The 18,045-nt window shown below is 43.8% G+C and overlaps 2 protein-coding genes across 2 annotated transcripts; one reads left to right on the plus strand and one right to left on the minus strand.

Moving 5' to 3' along the window:
• Nucleotides 1-686: 686 nt before the first annotated feature.
• On the plus strand, nucleotides 687-10,834 carry LOC126544075 (uncharacterized). The gene is made up of 2 exons (XM_050191284.3): nucleotides 687-1,184; nucleotides 10,307-10,834. The coding sequence occupies exons 1-2, from the start codon at nucleotides 852-854 to the stop codon at nucleotides 10,535-10,537; spliced, it is 564 nt and encodes a 187-aa protein (XP_050047241.2). The 5' UTR covers nucleotides 687-851; the 3' UTR covers nucleotides 10,538-10,834.
• Nucleotides 10,835-14,966: 4,132 nt separating this feature from the next.
• Nucleotides 14,967-17,749, minus strand: LOC126542992 (uncharacterized). Its single transcript, XM_055076821.1, has 3 exons — nucleotides 17,715-17,749; nucleotides 16,176-16,451; nucleotides 14,967-15,312 (listed from the first exon to the last, which is right to left on the minus strand). The coding sequence occupies exons 1-3, from the start codon at nucleotides 17,747-17,749 to the stop codon at nucleotides 14,967-14,969; spliced, it is 657 nt and encodes a 218-aa protein (XP_054932796.1).
• Nucleotides 17,750-18,045: the final 296 nt, after the last annotated feature.

The following is an 18,045-nucleotide window of genomic DNA, read 5'->3' on the forward strand; positions in this document are numbered from 1 at the left end:
GTGTGTGTGTGAAAAAAGAAACTCCTATGAACCTTTTGTGCTCACAAACGGAGCTCCCGCAAGTACTCCGGTTACGTTTGATAAGTAAATTTTAGTGCTAAATATTTATTTTTTTATTATGAATGCCCTGAATCGACGAAGACTTCAGGAGGGGAGTGAGGTTACAATTGAAAAAGCAATTCAGAATTCAGGGAAGAAAATCCAATCCAAAAATGCAATATAACAAGACAGTTGCGTACTTTAGCTCGATGACGTAAGGGGCACGTTACGTATACCTAAACACATCAAGAACATGTGCCTATAGCCAAACTATGGGACACAATACTTATGTTTACTTGGCTAACTCGGCTGTTAAAAATGCGCTACCGGAAGTCTTCTGGGATCATTAGCACACTGCTCGCCACAGCGCTGGTGAAATCATATTAAATAACTGATAATTCCCAAACTTTCCCAAAACACCTCGACTAACATTATTCGCGCCAACAACTTCTCACTTCCTTTTTTTCCAAGCTCGTCGCGCTTGTAGCTCAACACGTATCTTACTCCTACCTAAGAGAACGACCTAGTAACAGTGGTCTTCGTCGTACCGAATGCCCCAGCTTAGCCATCACAGCACAATAGGTGGCAACATTTACGAAACCACATTTGGTGGTCGTATATGTGGGGGGTAATATTTCAATGAAGATAACGATGACGGCGAAGACGATGATGACAGTATATTGAGCTCTCTATATAGGCCGCAGTCGTTTCGTTGCACCGCGAGAACAAGAGCGAAACATTTATTTCCAAAGCACGATCAGCTTTCAGAGAGCACGGAATTCTCATCAGTGACACAAAGTTAGTCGAACTTAATGGGAATGGAGACCTGGAGACTCGCAAGATCGGAGGACTATATACTCGGTGTTACATTGATATCGTATCGACGCTGTATTACGCGTATGTCGTGCAATTACCCATTCGTGTACGTTGCCGCTCAATTGGCCGACCGCGACGCCCAGAAGCAGTCGGGAGCGCCCACCGAGCCGGACCCGAACATGGCGAACCTGCCCAGCAGCCCGTCCGAGAAGGACGAACCGTTATCCGGGAACCGCCAGAAGGATCCTGGCAGCATGACAAAGAGCACACTGCGACGACGGACAGCCGCCGAAGGGGTCCAGCCAAAGACTGGTGGCACCGAACACCAGGTATACTCTCGAAAAAATAAAGCATTCGTGATATTAATCGAATATCAATGGAAAGTCCATTGAGGGCAACAAAACGTCATCAGCGAAACAGCAGAATCTTTACACTGGCTGTGCTATTTTAGATAACTTTTCGACATATCTAGTCGATCTTTTCTTTTGTTTCATTTGATCTTATCGGGGCAATTACGCATTGCTAGGATAGGAAGTTCTTTTATTGCCTTCCACTTTAACCTTTGCTTTTTCTAGCCGTTAATTAGCGGAGTCGTACTGGCTCATTCACACTGGCGATTGAAAGCGGTCGCGTGACCAAGTTGGTCGCAAAGCGACCAGTTGCAAAGGGTCGCAAATGGCCGCTTTTATTGAAAAGCGACTATTTTGGGCCAGTCGCTTGCTGCAAAATTTTCCAGTCGCACGACAGCGGTACCAATACTGCTAAACCAATCAGCGGCGTGCCGAAAGTTATGTTAGCATGTGTTTTCATCCGCGTCCTCCTGCGTCGCATCAAATACAAAGTCCAAGCCACTATGTCAGACTACAGGAATGTAATTACAAAGTTCACACCACCATGACAGATTATGTAACTATAGTGTCTTGCCTCGTGATGCTGGGGTGCACCACTCCTAGCAACGTGTCGAATGTACGTGGTAGTATTCGCAGGAAGCTAAACATCAGCAAAAGAATGCGCAAAAAATTATGCACCGATGACTATGTGCAGCGCGAACTACAAATTACAAACTTACTCTCGATAATAGTCCTCGGCATGCGCGTGGAGTTCAGGCAGGAGGCGGCTAGCGTGGCCGATCGCTTATCGGGAACTTAGGCACAAGCGCACGCACTGGCGTCGCTTTTTTTCTTCAGAGACTTCAGTGCTGCCACAACTGACACGGCTAGCGTGGCAGGGCACATCAGTACAATAACGACGTCTTCCTCTTCGTTCGAATGAAAATCCGTGGCTGTTGCCTGAACGCGAAACGAGTGAAGTAGATCCCTATAGAGTTCTCGCTAAGATCGACAATCTCCGGGAATGCGACTTGTCGGTGTAAGCATCAGTTGCCTTCAGTAGCTTTTTGGCCGCCAGAAGCAAATGGTCGCGCGACCTTCTCAAGTCGCCGGTGAGATTGAGCCTTACGCCTTAGCAATGTTTAACCAGGATTTTCGGTGCCTGTCCTTTAAAATGCTGACGTTGCAATGAAATGACGACGTATGCGTATCAAGGCGCACTTCGCATTGTATAACAAAGATAATATTTACGAAACGTCAACATAAGCGAATATATTGAGCCGCCTTATCTACATATACACCGAAGCTATCCACCCGCCTCCCCTTAATTTGCTCCAGTAATCTATAAACGTGTCTGTTGTCCAGATCTAATATTACTCGTTGAAATCCTCATATTGTAATTTTAAAGAGCTCTAGCACATTTTCGGTGTTGTTTTCGAGTAGTTTTATTCGCATTTTGCGAACAAAGGAAAATCGAGCTAAGGAATAGGAAAGGAAAAAATTGCCGCGAATTCCAGAAAAGGTCACGCATCATCCACGAACGATCGCATTTATCAGTGATCTAGAAACGGCGCACTTAAACTAATCTGATCTCTCATCCTGGTCGTGGCGCCGTCGCAATGCCCACGGCGTTGAGCCCATACGAGAAAACACCATAGTTTCTTATTTAATTTCTGTTCCTGTGCTTAGGTTTTCGCTTTGAACCATAGAGAGGAGACACACTAAGGCGGCAGCTAAAGTAAAGCTTGGTGAAGTATACGGAGCTTCCGAATTTAGCGAGCTATATTATTTCTGTACAGGAGTACCCTTATATAGGTCAGTTACTTACAAGGGGCCCTGATCAAGAGAAGTAAATTTACAAACGAATAAAAACGGGTTTGAGTCCATACGGCAGGCATTAGCAAATCTGAGTGGGAGCTTACCACTGTCGTGCAAAAGAAATGAAAGCACAATCATTGCATTCTAAGGGCACTAACATATGGGGCAGAAACATGGACGTTCAGTTTCAGTTTTTTTTATTCTTTAAACACAATAATTAGGGAAGAGACGAGGGTCCCAAACTCAATAGCTGCAACAGGTTAAAAATAAATATGGAGAGACGTATGAAAGATGAGCAAGCTAGGTAAAAGAAACAAAGACAATCGCGAAAAATACAACATGGAAAAAATTAACGGAAACAATTCGGGGTATGTAAGCATATAGTGCATAAAAATACTGTCAATACACACAAATGGCAAATGTAGTGTAATGAACGATGTAAACTTAGTTGTACATGTAAAAAAGCTTATGGGCATGACTAAATGCATGAAAGGATGAAGATCTTTTTGGTGTTGGGTGAACTATTCCACAGTTTTCTAGCAGCGAATGATGATGTCATTTTCCATAGTTAAAATAAACCATAGGCAGTAGAAAATTGGCGTTATGTGCAAACCTGATACTATCATTATTGATGAGGTATCCGGAATCAGTGATTTCGTATGAAAATTGTTTAGTAAGTAATTTATTAAACATATTTATTACGTGATAGTTGAACAAGTTTGTTATAACAAGGATGTTACTTACACGAAGTAACAGAGTAGCACTCGCGAAAAACTCCCTGTTAGTGTATTGCTTGGATTTTTAAGTGCACAATAGACGAGGTGTGAAAGTAATATGTATTCCCTCCGAAAACAACACCCTAATTAATGTGAGTGTGAATAAAGGCAAACTATAATGCTAATGATGCGTCGCTGGAGAAATATGCTCTTGATTTCATTAATGCTCTAATACCGAAGGTACACTTCTGCAAAATGAAAGCAATTTGTTAAGAAAACTTTAGGTTAGAATCTAATTTGATGCCCAAACATGATACACAGTCGGAGACGGAAATGTGATGACCATCTAGAGTTCTCAGGCATGCCAGGTAGTATTCTTTGGCTAAATCGGAAAATCATGAATTGAGTTTTGGTAGGATTGATAATTAAATGATTGGGAAGAACACCAATGCAACAATATGTTCAAGCTCATTGTTTAGTTTAAGAATTAATGTTGGTAAATATCTGTCACAGAGCGCGATAGTAGTATCGTTAAATTGATTAAATTATGTGGTTTTACGTGCCATAACCACTATCTGATTATGAGGCACGCCTAGTGGGGGACTCCGGAAATTTCGACCGCCTGGCGATCTTTAACGTGCACCTAAGCCTAAGTACACGGGTGTTTTCGCATTTCGCCTTCATTGAAATGCTGCCACCGTGGCCGGGATTCGATCCCCTGATTTCGTGCTCAGCAGCCCAACGCCATAGACGCTAAGCAACCACGGCGGGTATAGTAATATTGTCTGCGTATAGAGCACAATGTGTAGATTTGAGACACGCGCGTAAATCATTGATATAAGCAGGAACATAGTAAGCGACCTAGTATGGAGCCTTATGGTACACCTTGACTTCAGTATCAGAATAAGCACCTCCAGAAAAGCTGTTTGTTCTCTATCATGCAAGTAGCTGTTTGGGAGTTTGAGTACTGGACCAGTAAATCTCAGGCCTTCTAGCTTAGTAAAAAATACGGTATGATTAATCGTATCGAAAGCTTTAGTGAAGTTCAAAAATACCGAATCAACGAAGTTACCCGTATCAATAAAGTAACGAATATAGTCGGTGAGAACTATTAAAGCTAAGTTAGTCGAACTGCCAGCGCGAAAACCAAATTGAGAAGATTGCAATAAATTAAATTTTGTTAGTTAAATATTTAGGCGCTTACAAAATAACTTCTCAACAACTTTACTAATCGACGAGAGAATAGAAATAGGACGATGGTTAAACACCTCCGCTTTATTACGTTTCTCGTGTTAAGGAATAATCTCAGCCCTTTTAGGCGAAGTGGGAAAAATACCATATTTGAAAGCATTAATAATTATAATACAAAGTGTATCAGGAATAAGTGGTGCAGCAAGTTTTACATGAAATGCAGAAATGTTATCTAAGCCAAGGCTTCTATTCTTGAGAGCTAATACCACGGAACACACCTCATTTGCCGTTATGGGAAACAGAAAGAAAGGATGATTGCAGCGATAAATGGGATAAGCAGCGGTCATATGACGACTGCTGTATATGTTATAGAAATAGTCACTGAACCTATTTGCAATGCTAGAAGAATCAGTAAGAGTTTTACTGTTGTAATTTATTTTGTCATCAGTATTACCGGACTTCGGTAAATTCATGAACGCATCAAACGTTGTCATTGTTTTTTGTGATTTTCCTTGTGTTTTGCAAATTCATTTTTGTAATACTCTCGTTTAGACTTATTTAGCAAGTTATTTAGAATGTTACAATAATTTTCGTAACGCGTCGCTAAGCGTACATTCAACAGTTTCTTTTTAGTCTTCTTGTGTAGGTTTTCTTTTTCTCTCATGCTAGTCAGTAAACATTTCGTTACCGAAGGATTATACCGCGAAACTTAAGAAGTTTCCTAAATCTGGCGGTAGTTGTGTTAGCGCGAACGGCTTCTAGAAAGATAAAGCAAAAATTTTCAAGAGCTTCATCGGGATGATGCAGGAGCTTAATTACAAGCCAATCAGTATTTATTAAAGTGTCCACAAAACTCCCTCGGTCAAAATTGGAGGAAAAGTATCAAGGCTCGGACTGAGGTATTTCGGCCTAAAAGGAGACAAATATTGAAAAATGGTCAATGATATGAGTATCTATGACACCAGAGTTTGGAGTTAGCGCGATATGAGTTTAGAGCATGGTCCACAAGCGCGTTGGTACCTTGAGTAGAACACTTAATAGGAGAGGTAATTAATGATTCTAGCCTTAAACCAGCAAAACACTCCGTATAAGCTGTTACACTTCCGTTATCGACGTCAAGTAAGTTAATGTCAATATCACCGACAATTAGGACTTGCTTATGTTCAAAAGAATTATTTTTTGCAAAACAATGGAGTGTTCACTGAGAAAAATCAGGCATATATGAAGAAAGGGAGTGGTAGGCACAACCAAGGAATAAAACAGTTACAATTATGAGAATTCAGCTGTAAGTCACTTTCAATCCATAACAATTCACAGTGATTTACATTAAGAAAAAGCTCAAGCCTAAGCTTATACTTACTATGAGGCCAAACAAATACAGCGGAACCACCGTACCGATCCTAAATACGGTGGCAGTATTCTGCTTGGCATGGAGCACAACCGTATTAGTATCCGCATTATCAAGCCATGTTTCCGAAACACAAACGAATGAAAGTGATGACTAAGTGAGTCTGTGAATGCTGCAATGATATCATGGTTCTTGCGCATGTTTCGCGCATTTATATAAAGAACAGATATATTAGAAGGTGCAATCAATGGTTTGACTTTGGCTGGTGATAGAAAAAACATGATGAAAGGTATTCGGGGACGAGTGTGCAATCAACCCACAAGACAAGAAATGTAGCAATAAGCTACGCCTGCGCGATGATGTGAAAATCAGCCTGCGAGTTTTTTCAGAATACCCTGCTATCAGTTGATTTACGCGCTTTAATGTGGCAGTTTTCAGTCCATAAAAACTGTCATTTGTTCTCTTTTTTTTTTAGTGCAAGAGCTTTGCTGAATAAGCGGTTGTTGTCGACTGTGAAGTGTTCGTTGATGTAAATGCGATTATCTGTACTACCAAAAAGCCTATCTGAGCGAATCGCAGTCGAGCTTTACGAGCCTTGTGAAGGATCTTATTACGTGAACAAAAACGAACAATGACGTTCTGGTCCGACGTCTTGCTGGGCGCGCGATGAACTGTGTCAATGTTCCGAGAAGAAAGTGGGCACTCAATTGCACAGCAACCTTGTTCAAAATCGCAGAGCATTCCCCTCCGTGATGATGGAATGCCTTTAATTTCGATGTTATTAATCCTGCTGTAGTGTTCTATGTCGGCGATTCTTGCTGTTAACGCTTGGTTCAGAGAAGTGAACGCTTTGTTAGTGGATACTAGTTCATTTAATGTCGCTTTGAAGGTGTTATACTGTTCGCTCATGAAGCGCACGCTTTCAGCTAGAGAAGCTGAAAGCCGAGTCCCTGATCATCAAACCTCTTCCCACTTTTAGCAGCCAGACTGTCGACAAGTGAATCATGCTCATTGTTTAGCATTGATTCGAGATGCTCAATTTTTTTAGCGAGTTCAATGTTGGCGGGTATTGCAGAAGACAGACCAAACACGAGAGACACACTTGTGATGGAGCAGCGTGAACAATAGCATAGGAAGCAGTGAAAAGTATAAAAACTAACCTGCAGCAGAAATAGCAGATACTTAGAATGCGTCCTTTTTAGTTGCAGCGGCTGCTCGGAAGTGAAGCTCGACAACAAGTTAAGAAAAATGCAAAGAGCGATGGAACGAAAAATGTTAGGCGTAACCTTAAGAAACATGAAAAGAGCGGTGTGTATCAGAGAGCAAACGGGGATAGCCGATGTTGCAGTTGAAATTAAAAGAAAAAGAATGGAGCTGGACCGGCCGTGTAATGCGTAGGCTAGGTACCCGATGGACCACTAGAGTTACGAAATGGGTGCCAAGGGAAGGGAAGCGCAGTCGAGGACAGCAATGAAATTAGGGAATTGGAGACTTCCGGTAGAGGCCTTCGACTTGCAGGGGACATAAAAAATAGGCTGATGATGATAATGATGATTATTCTGATGACGATGATGATAACTTCTGAATGCCTTCTCTAAAGTATATTCTTACGTGAAAGTCCAGCAGTACAACAATACATGCGGTTGGCAGAATGAGAGTCCCATAGGGGCTCGTACTTATGTTCAACCTTCTTGTACTTTGTTAGGGGCAAAGCTGCTTTACCTTGAGAGAGCACAATTATTGCTAATGAGGACTAGTGTGTGCTTTGAAGGTAAGATTGCAAGTCTTTTGTTTACTTCGAGGTGCCTGTTCTCTTCTTTCAGTTACCTAAAGTCGCTTTCGTTCCCATTAGCACCATCCACCGAGAAACGGCATCACGCGTTTTAGCTGACGTAAGCACTAAGAAAAGGAAAACCTAAGAACAGTGTCCACCAATCCATCTGAAGTTCGGCTTGCTACTTGTGTTCGTTAATCTAACGCTTAAAAGCGAAACTATACTGAAAACACACATGACCAATATATAGAGGTTTTTTGTTTGTTCGTTTTTCGAATGTCCATTTTCACGGATGAAGCGGGTTGAATAATAAATGAAAAAGAAGGTCACAACCCTCTGTTTATTTCTTTCAAGTTTGGCACCCAAGGTACAATGTCGGTAATGTTCGTATGACTTCTCACGTTGCTTTCGGTGAAATGGAAAACTTGTCTGACAACTTGTCAAATGTTTGCCTGCTTTCGAGTAACGTGGGTTTCTCTTTGTTAATAAACAATTATCTAGCGTCGAGCAGACCTTGTCAAAATTCTCACGCCCCGGGAAGCGGGTGCCGGAATTCGAAGGCACGTCGCCGCACGTGTCATTCGCTGCGGGGAAGTCTTCTGGTTCAACGAGACAGCGCTCCAACTAAGAGCTTATCCAATGGCAATGCTATAATTATCGAAACAGATGTCGCTGGACTTTCTATTTCTCCTCAGCATCCATAATGCTTGTAGCTGCTCCTCTGGTTTCCTGCGCCAAGCAACTTCCAAATTTACAATTTTCAAATCCGTCGCATTTTCTTACTGTGTAGTTCTCGTGCGTTACGAATTTCGTGTTTTTGTCACTTTCTTACTCCTGGGTCGCATATTTGAAACACACATTTCCCGTTGAGTTTCATTGGTTTATTCACCAAAACGAAACGTATGGAATTTTAAATGAATGTTTAGAATGTGATGGTCTGGACTATTATGATGCAAGCACCCATCTCGCTTGATCTTAGATATTTAATATTTATCATTCATTGCTTAGACCCAACCGATCGCAATGATAAGTAGGTGGAGCTGCGCTCAGGCCGCTGTCCAAGCACGAAAAATAAAACAATCGGAATGGAATCGCGTCTTTATCCCGCCCGTGGTCTCTCTTTCAAAAATGGCAGCACTCATATAAGGACAACGAAGTGCTACCCTTCAAATCTGTCAAGTTTAAGATGAACAAAAACTTATTATCAGGACAAAACACGTATAAAGCTTCTTTACCATTGTCGCCTTCGTAGTGGACTTAATTTTTGTTTTTGTCAGCTTTGTGGTGGCTATGTCATCGTTTTTTGTATATTTGAACGTACGCAATAAAGTTATTTTCTACAAAGCTGTTTCACTTACAAGTGCGTATTGCTGGTAGCTAGAAATAATCATCGCTCTCGTAACTGTTGTGAGAAGATATAAAAGCCGGAGCTAAAGAATTTGCGTAGAACGGCAACCCAAGAAAGCTTAGCGCTAGTGCCGTTGATTTACAAGCGAATTTCCTAGTTCCCGCAAGTTATTGCTCTCTACATCTGAATAAAATATCCCCGTAATTTTTTTTTTAAACCATGAACGCTCACTTGCTCCAATTTCGCAAATATCGCATATTAAGTTTCTATCACAGAAGAGTCGATTGATCAGAATCATTATATTCTCTCCGATATCGTTAAATCAAATGACTTTGGGGTTAATTCCGTGATCCCGTTTGTTTTTATTCTGATGCCTGTGACGTTGTCGTTTCTTTTGGTTTCTTTTTTCATTTACACCTACGTTAACTTCTTATAGTCATCCGTCCTTTTGTCATGTATGCCTTGCGGCTTGGGCAACTGCAAATAAATAACTATTTATTGATCTAGTTCGATGCGTTTAGGGCCCGAGGAAGCCACATACACAAGTAGGTTTTAACCCAGCAACGCGCACAGAGGGTAATGAGGGACTCCGTATACTGAAAGGCTCCGGATTTGTTTTGCCCTCCGATGGTTCTTTGGCGCGCGACCCAAGCAGCAGCAGACGAACGTCCTTGCATTCGAGCCCACGACCTCACTCTCGGCAGCCCAACGCATGCGATTACGCCGAATAGAAATATTCTGCGATAGTATTATTTGAAATAAAAATACAAGACACAATGTCGTCTATTTGAAATAATAAGAATAGTCTTCGCGAAACAGAAACGAACAGCGAAGGACTACGAACACTGTTATTTGATTGCACTTGACGTCAATTTTCTTTGACAGCAGAGTAGCAATAAATAAACGACCTAATTTACATAAACGCAGGACACCAGCATGCACGAGCCGGCAGCGGTACCGGCTTTAGCTGTCGCGCTGCCTCGCGTCAGCAGCGAGCCGCAGCCCGTGCCGCTCCCGCCGCTCCACCTCCTGGAGTTGACGGTGCGCATGCTGATTCCGCTGCGCTTGCCACTGACGCTGCTCCTGGCGCTGACGGCTATGTCCCTGCTCGCGCTGTTCTATTTCTACGCCTACACCAACCGACCGCACGAAGACTAGCCGCACAGCGTCACATGCCCGAAGGAGTCCTTCTGGAACGGTGGACGCCTTCCGTCTCCTCCTGGGGATGTTCCCATTCACTGGAGAGGTGACACTCGCTGTGATAATCTCGACAAGGCACGCAACTTCTGAGCTACGATGTCCTCCGAGGCAATGCCGAGGGCGGCGGTTGCTGTGCTCGTGCCTACCAGAGCACTGATGTTGCTTGCGAAATTACTGAACGTGACTTTCGCGAGCAATACAATAAAGGTGTGCACTTCTGCTTTGTTGCTCTTCGAATCTGACCTCAGTGGTGATCTCGAGATTATTTCAGCACGAAACCGGTACCTAGTATCGTTTTAGAAATATAACCGATTGATCTGAGATGACAAACCAAATTTAGGTAGTTACGTAAGAAAACGCGAAGCGGCGATCTCACTGAATTGGTCGGCTCCGTTCCTATTTAGGCAAATCTACCAAGCTTAGCCTAGACTCCAACTGAGCGTAATCCTTTTTTGCTGCACCAAGTACATATGAGCTGGGCATCAGGATATTTGTTTCCTCCTCGGAAACGAAAACGTGATTGGACCAAGAACACATATGCTATGAAGATATCTATTCTGCCACTACGCTACAAACGCATATACAATACATATATATATTAACCATTCGCATTAAAGACATCTGAAAACATTTCTTTATTAGTTGTTCGAATTAGGACATAAACATACCCAAGGGAAAGCCGAGCAAGGAACGCTGTTCCTTGTCTTTTTCTCCAATCTTGCAAAGCAAAGCAATTCATTTTATAACGTTTCTGCGCTCTACGAAATGCCTTTAATAGCCCAGATGAAAAGTAGCATAAAAATATGAAACTCCTCCTTTATTCATATTACGGCAGCGCAGCTCATCTTCTCCGCTCGGTCATCTCTCGCTTAAGATCACGTGTCTATGAAGTCGGCAAAGAATCGACGACAGAACAGGCTGCACGTGTCAACAACCTTCACACCTCCGTTAGGTAGAATATCGGAATGACGTCAATCTGTGCGCGGGATTAACTGAAGGTCAGGAACAATTGCTCAACGGCTTGCATCTATGAGCTCTCGTGCGCTTGTCTAACACGTCATAGCTGGGACAAAAAAAAAGTGAGGCTGGAGGAGAGTCTTTAAAAGCCTCAACTCCGAGTGAGCTATCTTTTATGTAATATAGTGGGCTCCCTACTGCATGCAGCAGTACCTTGCTCGCAACTCCCTGCTCCAGCAGAACCACCGTGTTCGCAACTCATGCCAGCATTTTCACAATATCGCGAACGTTTTGCTACAGTGTTCGAAAGCGTCAAGTGCCTTTTTTTGACCACTTTCGCAATTGCCGCGTCTTCGCTTGCTTTCTACTTTAAGCTTTTACATGGCAAACCAGATTTAACCGCCAGCTTCTTTATCAATCTCCCGTAGAGTGTCAATCAGAAAAGACGGATGGGATGACAAAGAATTAGGTATAACGCTGATGGAATGATGAAAGCGGTATAACGGCGACGCCATGACGACAATGGGATGACGAATCAGAAATAATGACCATGGTATAATTACGGCAGTGTGACGACGACGGCATTAGGACATCGGGTTGACGACGAGTTTATGACGACTGTGGCGTGACAATGGTATAACAACGGCATAAAACTACAGGATGACAAAGCTGGATTGATAACGATCGACCAGGACCGCATGACGGCGGCGGCATGACAACGAATGCACGACGACGGCTGTATGAAGATGCAATGGCATGACAACGGCGTCGTAATTACGTCTGAATGACGACAGCATGATTAGGATAGAACGGCGAAGAAGAAATGACGCCGCTGGAACGATGAAGGCGGCATGATGGCGACGGCATGAAGACAATGGGATGAAGTTGCTGGAGGGTCGGTGGTGGCAAGACCAGAAGTACGCACATGTCGGGCTAGTCGGCTCATATTGACGAGTAGACCATAAATATGATCGCTTGGCGCTGAGCGCGCGCGGCAACGTGAGCTGTCGCTGAAAGGTGAAGATGAAGCACATTTGCCTAAACACTGCACTTCACATCCGTGTGAGCCACGACTGGACAAGATACGGATTCTTGGCAAAAGCAGGGACACCACGGCACGTGAATTGTTAGAGCCGTTTCATATTAAAGGGCGAGGTTCATCTTGTATTAGCGACACACCAGTTTCACTTTTGCATGCAGAAAGAAAGTTTTTCGTATAGCCGGCTGTGATTAGGGGGTTGCGTGATTGAAGCTGTCCTGTATGTTGCGCATTCACTTGCGTGTATACATTGAATGATATACAATACAGAATAAATAGTCGAAAGTTGGCGCTCTGCTTGGTCCCTCCCGTTTTTCCTTGTTTGCGCCAAGCGGTCATATCTATGGTCTACTGAGTGATGGTAAGACCACAGCGCGATGACGATGTCATGACGACATAGGTATGACACCGACTCTTTGACGAACGATGGCGTGATGACGATTGCCAGACGAGTCAGATGACAAAAACATGGAATGGCGACGATATAACGACCACGGCGGCATGACGATCATGACCACATACCTCGTAGACGGACGGACACAGACAGACGAAGAAAGAAAGAAAGAAAGAAAGAAAGAAAGAAAGAAAGAAAGAAAGAAAGAAAGAAAGAAAGAAAGAAAGAAAGAAAGAAAGAAAGAAAGAAAGGCGGACAGACACAGATTCAACTGACTAAAGTAGGCAAAGATTGCTAATGGCATTATAAAATCGCGTTTGTAAATAAAATTAAATCTGAAAAGTACTGTTAAATTTGAAAAACAGATGGGCTACGTCATCAAGCGGGCAGTGCCGAGGAATATCATCCAGCTCCTTAGCTTTCAATATTTACGACACCGCACTGTAGGTTGCCTGATGCTCGCTCTCCGAGCTCCCGCGTACTTAAAGCGCCGACACACGGTAAGCCCCCGTTCAAACTGAAGTAAGAGAATTCGCGCCCATCAAAATCCTTCCTGTAGGTTCTCTTGTCGACGTGTACATTTAAGAGGATTTATACTTGACTCACGCGTCTGGTGCACTGGAGAACTACAAATTTTACCATAACACCTAAAACTCGAACGACTACGTAGGATAATTTTCCCGCCTGCAGGGGCAGACGGGGACAACAGTTACTGAACGTGCAAAGTTGCGTTGTAGTAAGGGCACACTACGAGTACTGCTTATATAAACGTTGTTCCAGTTGCGGGACTGGGAATGGTACGTCATGTGAATGGTTATCATGAGTCCCTCTTTAGCGTTGTCCCAGATTTGGTATTACTTTGTATTTTATCGAGTCTGGAACAGTGAACTATAATGCAAAACATTTGTAGCCGTACGTGTATTTCGAAGTCGAAGCTTTTCACTGTGTCCGTTTAGTGCATATGGTTCATTTACTCTCGGGCTCTAACGGTGCTACGTAAACATGTGCCTTGAAGTATGCAGTTAAAAAGTGATTTCCGCAACTTCAATAATCATCTAAGTTAGCATTACAATTTCATCTCGCAGTAACATCCATCTCAAGTAATTCATCGGAAAAGGCAAAATCAAATACATAACAAAATATATCTTACGAAATTAAATATGTTCAATAGTTCTTTCATAGTGCGTAGCACCCTACACCAGATGGCGAGTCTCGTCAGCAGTATGTTCTGAATGATGAATTGTCGGTGTTGCCCAGCTTTGCGGGCCATGAACTATTTCGGTACGTAGTGAACCACGTTATTTAGACAAGGGTCTAAAAAAAAAAAAGGCTTCGCTCTCTTCAACGATCAATTTAGAAGACGTTGATGTTGAATTTACGGAAGGATTGATTCTGCTCTTTACCTCATATGTCAATTATGAAAGCAGTAACAAGAGTGCGCTTGGTTCAACATCAGAAAGTAAAAAATAAAGCGTTGCTTAAGTCATGCTAGACATTCGTAAAACTAGTTGTATTTACAGATAATAACGCGCAAAGGATGTTTCCTAATAAACATAGCACCAAAAAGGAAGTAGTACTACCTGACCGCCATAAATCAGGTTGTCGCTGTTTTTGGGACCGGTACACACATCGAAGCTTTATAATTAGATGTGAAGAAAGTTGTCATCAATGCCGGTAATAAACAAAACTTCACGCTGACAATGTCGTACGTGTACAATCACAGCTTCTACACAACAGCAACACACGGTACTATTGCCTTCAGCCCACGCGCATTTCTCTTTGGCTTGGGATCAAAACGTCGTAGCTACAGTGACCGATTTCCTCGCTACAAACAAATGTACTGATCAAAATCAAAACATGTGAACATAATTGAACACTGCGAGTGGCTCCCCAGACGGTCGAGTCTATTGCTATACTAACGAAAGTTTTCTTCAAATTAAATACGTCATATTTCGACACTGCGGGTGTCCCTTGAATACGAAAAAAAGGCCCACAGTTCAGCGCTCCTTCTGGATGGCGATGAGTGTGCGGCCTTCGGTTTCGGGCGCCAGCGCGAACACGGCCACGGCACAGGCCAGCAGCACCGCGCAAAACGGCAGCGAGCCGCTGTAGCGAGCCGCCGTCAGCACCCAGCCATCCAAGTGCACGAACACGAACGCGAGCAGCCAGCGCCCCGTCCAGGCGCCCGCCACGCCCACGGTCCGCACGCGACCGGGCAGCAGCTCGGCGACCAGCAACGCCGGCACGTGGCACAGCCCTATGGAGTAGCTGGCCAGCAGCAGGCCGACGGCCCGCACACCGGGCCAGTTGGTCTGTCCGGGTGACTCCTCCCGGGACCAGACGCTGCGGAGCGCCGGCGTTTGGTACACGTCGGTTGGTCAGAGGTTTGTATGTTCGGTAGCACGCGCAGTTATCAATCCCAATGGTGCCCGAGCAAAGTACCAAGGGTCAACAATAAAGGCGCATGGGATCTTTATGCATTGGTCAGGCGTGTTCCTTCAACAGACTGGCCAATGAATGGATTCGCTCCATGAAACAAATACAGAAAATTATAATCCCATGACCAATGTAAGAATAATAAGACCGATAAGATTTGTGATAACTATAACTATCTTTAATATTCCATGCGATCATCAGTGTTGTTAAAGAGGACTGAGCAATAAGAAATGGCTATGGAGGCTCTCCAAATTTTCCACCAACTCATTACCTTCAACTTGAATAGCAGCAGCGATAACAATCCAAGATTCGTCAATCCATGCCGAGTAGTACACCCTAGTATACACTAGTGTTGCGCCTTTTTATCACGCGCATTCTGAGACGAATTCTTACACTCAAAACCGTTGTTGGGAACAACTCATCAAGCACGCATAGTGGTGTTGGACTGACTCTGACTAGGACTGCTCAACCACAAGCAAATGTTATCGACCACTACGGCCTCTATCTCAGCCGCAACGTCACCAGAGCAACCACGTTCATTGCAGCCACCTGCTGGATTCTTGCACAAATACACACTATAGAAAGAACCAGCTGAAGCTTATTCACTGCCAAAACAATGAGGAACCCAGTTACGCTCTTCTTTACGCCCTCCCACTGCCTTTTAATACTTGCATCCGTTGCTCGACTCATTGCGTCTCTGCAGAGAAAGAACCGTGTTTCCCAGCCTTCCCGTTTACCTCTCGCTCTGCGCTGCCCAGCGCCGTTCTCACCTGAACGCGAGGTGGTCGAGCGGACGCAGTAAGGCCACACACATGGCTGTCATAACGGCAGAGAGGAGCAGCAGGTGTCGCCGTCCCGCCAGCCACGTGACAGAGGCGAAGCCTGCCGACAGGACGACGTGACCTCCGAGCATCCACAGCGCCGCCAGCTTCGCCGCCTTCTTGTCGGCCACCAAGGCCTCCATTATCTGGACTGCTCGCAGCAGAACGAGCTGCACGCAGGACAGGCACGGCACCAGCTGCACCAGCACGCCCAGGGCGAGCCGCCTGCAGTGTGCAATACGGATGGTCGAGAAGTTGGCATCCCTGCCTGCTCTTATCGTGACAGCGCCAAAATCACCGAAAACACCAGTGCCAACGCAGCGAGCCTCGGGAGTTACCTCCAGGACAAGAAAAAAATATAAATAAGGCAGATACAACGCACATGTCGGAATCTATACGAAGCGAAGTATTAGTAAAGCGACAAATTAAATGCTATATAACTAACGAAGTAATTCTTTCTCGACCTCAGATAGGCCACACGCGAGTCAAGCATAATTACTTTTTTGGACTGGAGGAACAACCAAGATGTGACAAATGCCATGAACCGTTAACAGTAATACACATTCTAATCGCGTGTCCACATCTCGAAACGCATGGAGAAGGGTACGTCCATGTATTGTACAAGTCACACACCCAATTTCACTCCATGTTGATGTTTGGAGATGATGCACTGATACCTCAGACTGATGAGATCGGCTTTTCAGATGAAACAGATTTTTTCAGTAAGCTTTAATTATTGCGGGGTATGCTGCATTTACTAACGAGATTTCATCACCCTCTGTCTGGCGCAGCACAGCCTTAGTCGTTTTTGCGCCAATAAATCCAATTTAACTAACTAGCTATACAACTAACGTCGATGCACACAATTGTGGTTATTTTCGTCCACTGCAACGTGTAATATATAATGCAATGTTCTTGTCATTGCACAGGAAACGTACGAATTTTAATCTCATGCTGTTTTTATATATATGCGCAACTCACTTCACAAGTCATGCCAAAATGCAAACACCAAATCAGGTGGGTGCCGACTGTGAGAAGTCTGCGCAGTGTCACAAGGATGAAAGGAGAAATGATTTTAAGAGAGCGTTTTGCTAGGCTAGTTGTCTCTATTTCGCCCAGTGGCTAAGATGCGCACTTGGTAAACTTGCATGAATGGTGATGGCAGGTGTGTGCACAGAGAATTTCGAGACATATCTAAATGCGCTTAAGCAAAACAACAAATTGGGGAAGTTGGTATTGGTTGACCATATTTACGTAAAACGCAAAGAAAGACGAAGCGATGGTCGAAGGAGGCACTGTGGTAGTCGCCTGTGTCTCCTAGTTGTACTCATGGTTCTTGTACCACATTTAAATGTGGTAAACATACCGAAATACAATTATGAATTATGTACAAGGATTCTGTATCATTTAGGGATTGCACATATTCAAGGCCAAAGAGAAAATAAGCTACACTGTAAAAGTTTCTTGTACGTGACACTTCAATATCACCTTGCTTTCTGCATTTTCTCATCGCTGTCAGTCATTTTTGGCACTACCCGGCCGACACGTCCATGTGTAGCGACTAACGAAAATAAAGCTTTTGTTTAGCCTCGCGGAGAGCGTGTGCGTGTGAGTGGGCAAGATTATTGCATGTGTTTGAGAGCTGCACAGTACAACTTCATTGCTGAAACTTTACGTTGTGAACACTTGGATTGGGTATAGCCGAGGTACGAGTTGGCATAGAGAGCTGCGACGTTAAGTGTTATCAGCGGATAGTTCGTGACTTTTGTAGGAAATAGAGGACTGAACAGAACACAAACCATCTTTATAATTTTTACAC

This window comes from Dermacentor andersoni, chromosome 3, assembly GCF_023375885.2.
Source record: "Dermacentor andersoni chromosome 3, qqDerAnde1_hic_scaffold, whole genome shotgun sequence".
Taxonomy (NCBI): domain Eukaryota; kingdom Metazoa; phylum Arthropoda; class Arachnida; order Ixodida; family Ixodidae; genus Dermacentor; species Dermacentor andersoni.

Bases quoted from the DNA above. Each gene is read 5' to 3' on its own strand.
- LOC126544075 (XM_050191284.3), top strand. From the start codon at position 852: ATGGGAATGGAGACCTGGAGACTCGCAAGATCGGAGGACTATATACTC. The intron at 1,185-10,306 runs GTATACTCTCGA...ACATAAACGCAG, and splicing joins CTGGTGGCACCGAACACCAG to GACACCAGCATGCACGAGCC.
- LOC126542992 (XM_055076821.1), bottom strand. From the start codon at position 17,749: ATGACTGACAGCGATGAGAAAATGCAGAAAGCAAG. The intron at 16,452-17,714 runs GTGATATTGAAG...TGCACACTGCAG, and splicing joins GAGAAAATGCAGAAAGCAAG to GCGGCTCGCCCTGGGCGTGC. The intron at 15,313-16,175 runs GTGAGAACGGCG...GGCGCTCCGCAG, and splicing joins CTCGACCACCTCGCGTTCAG to CGTCTGGTCCCGGGAGGAGT.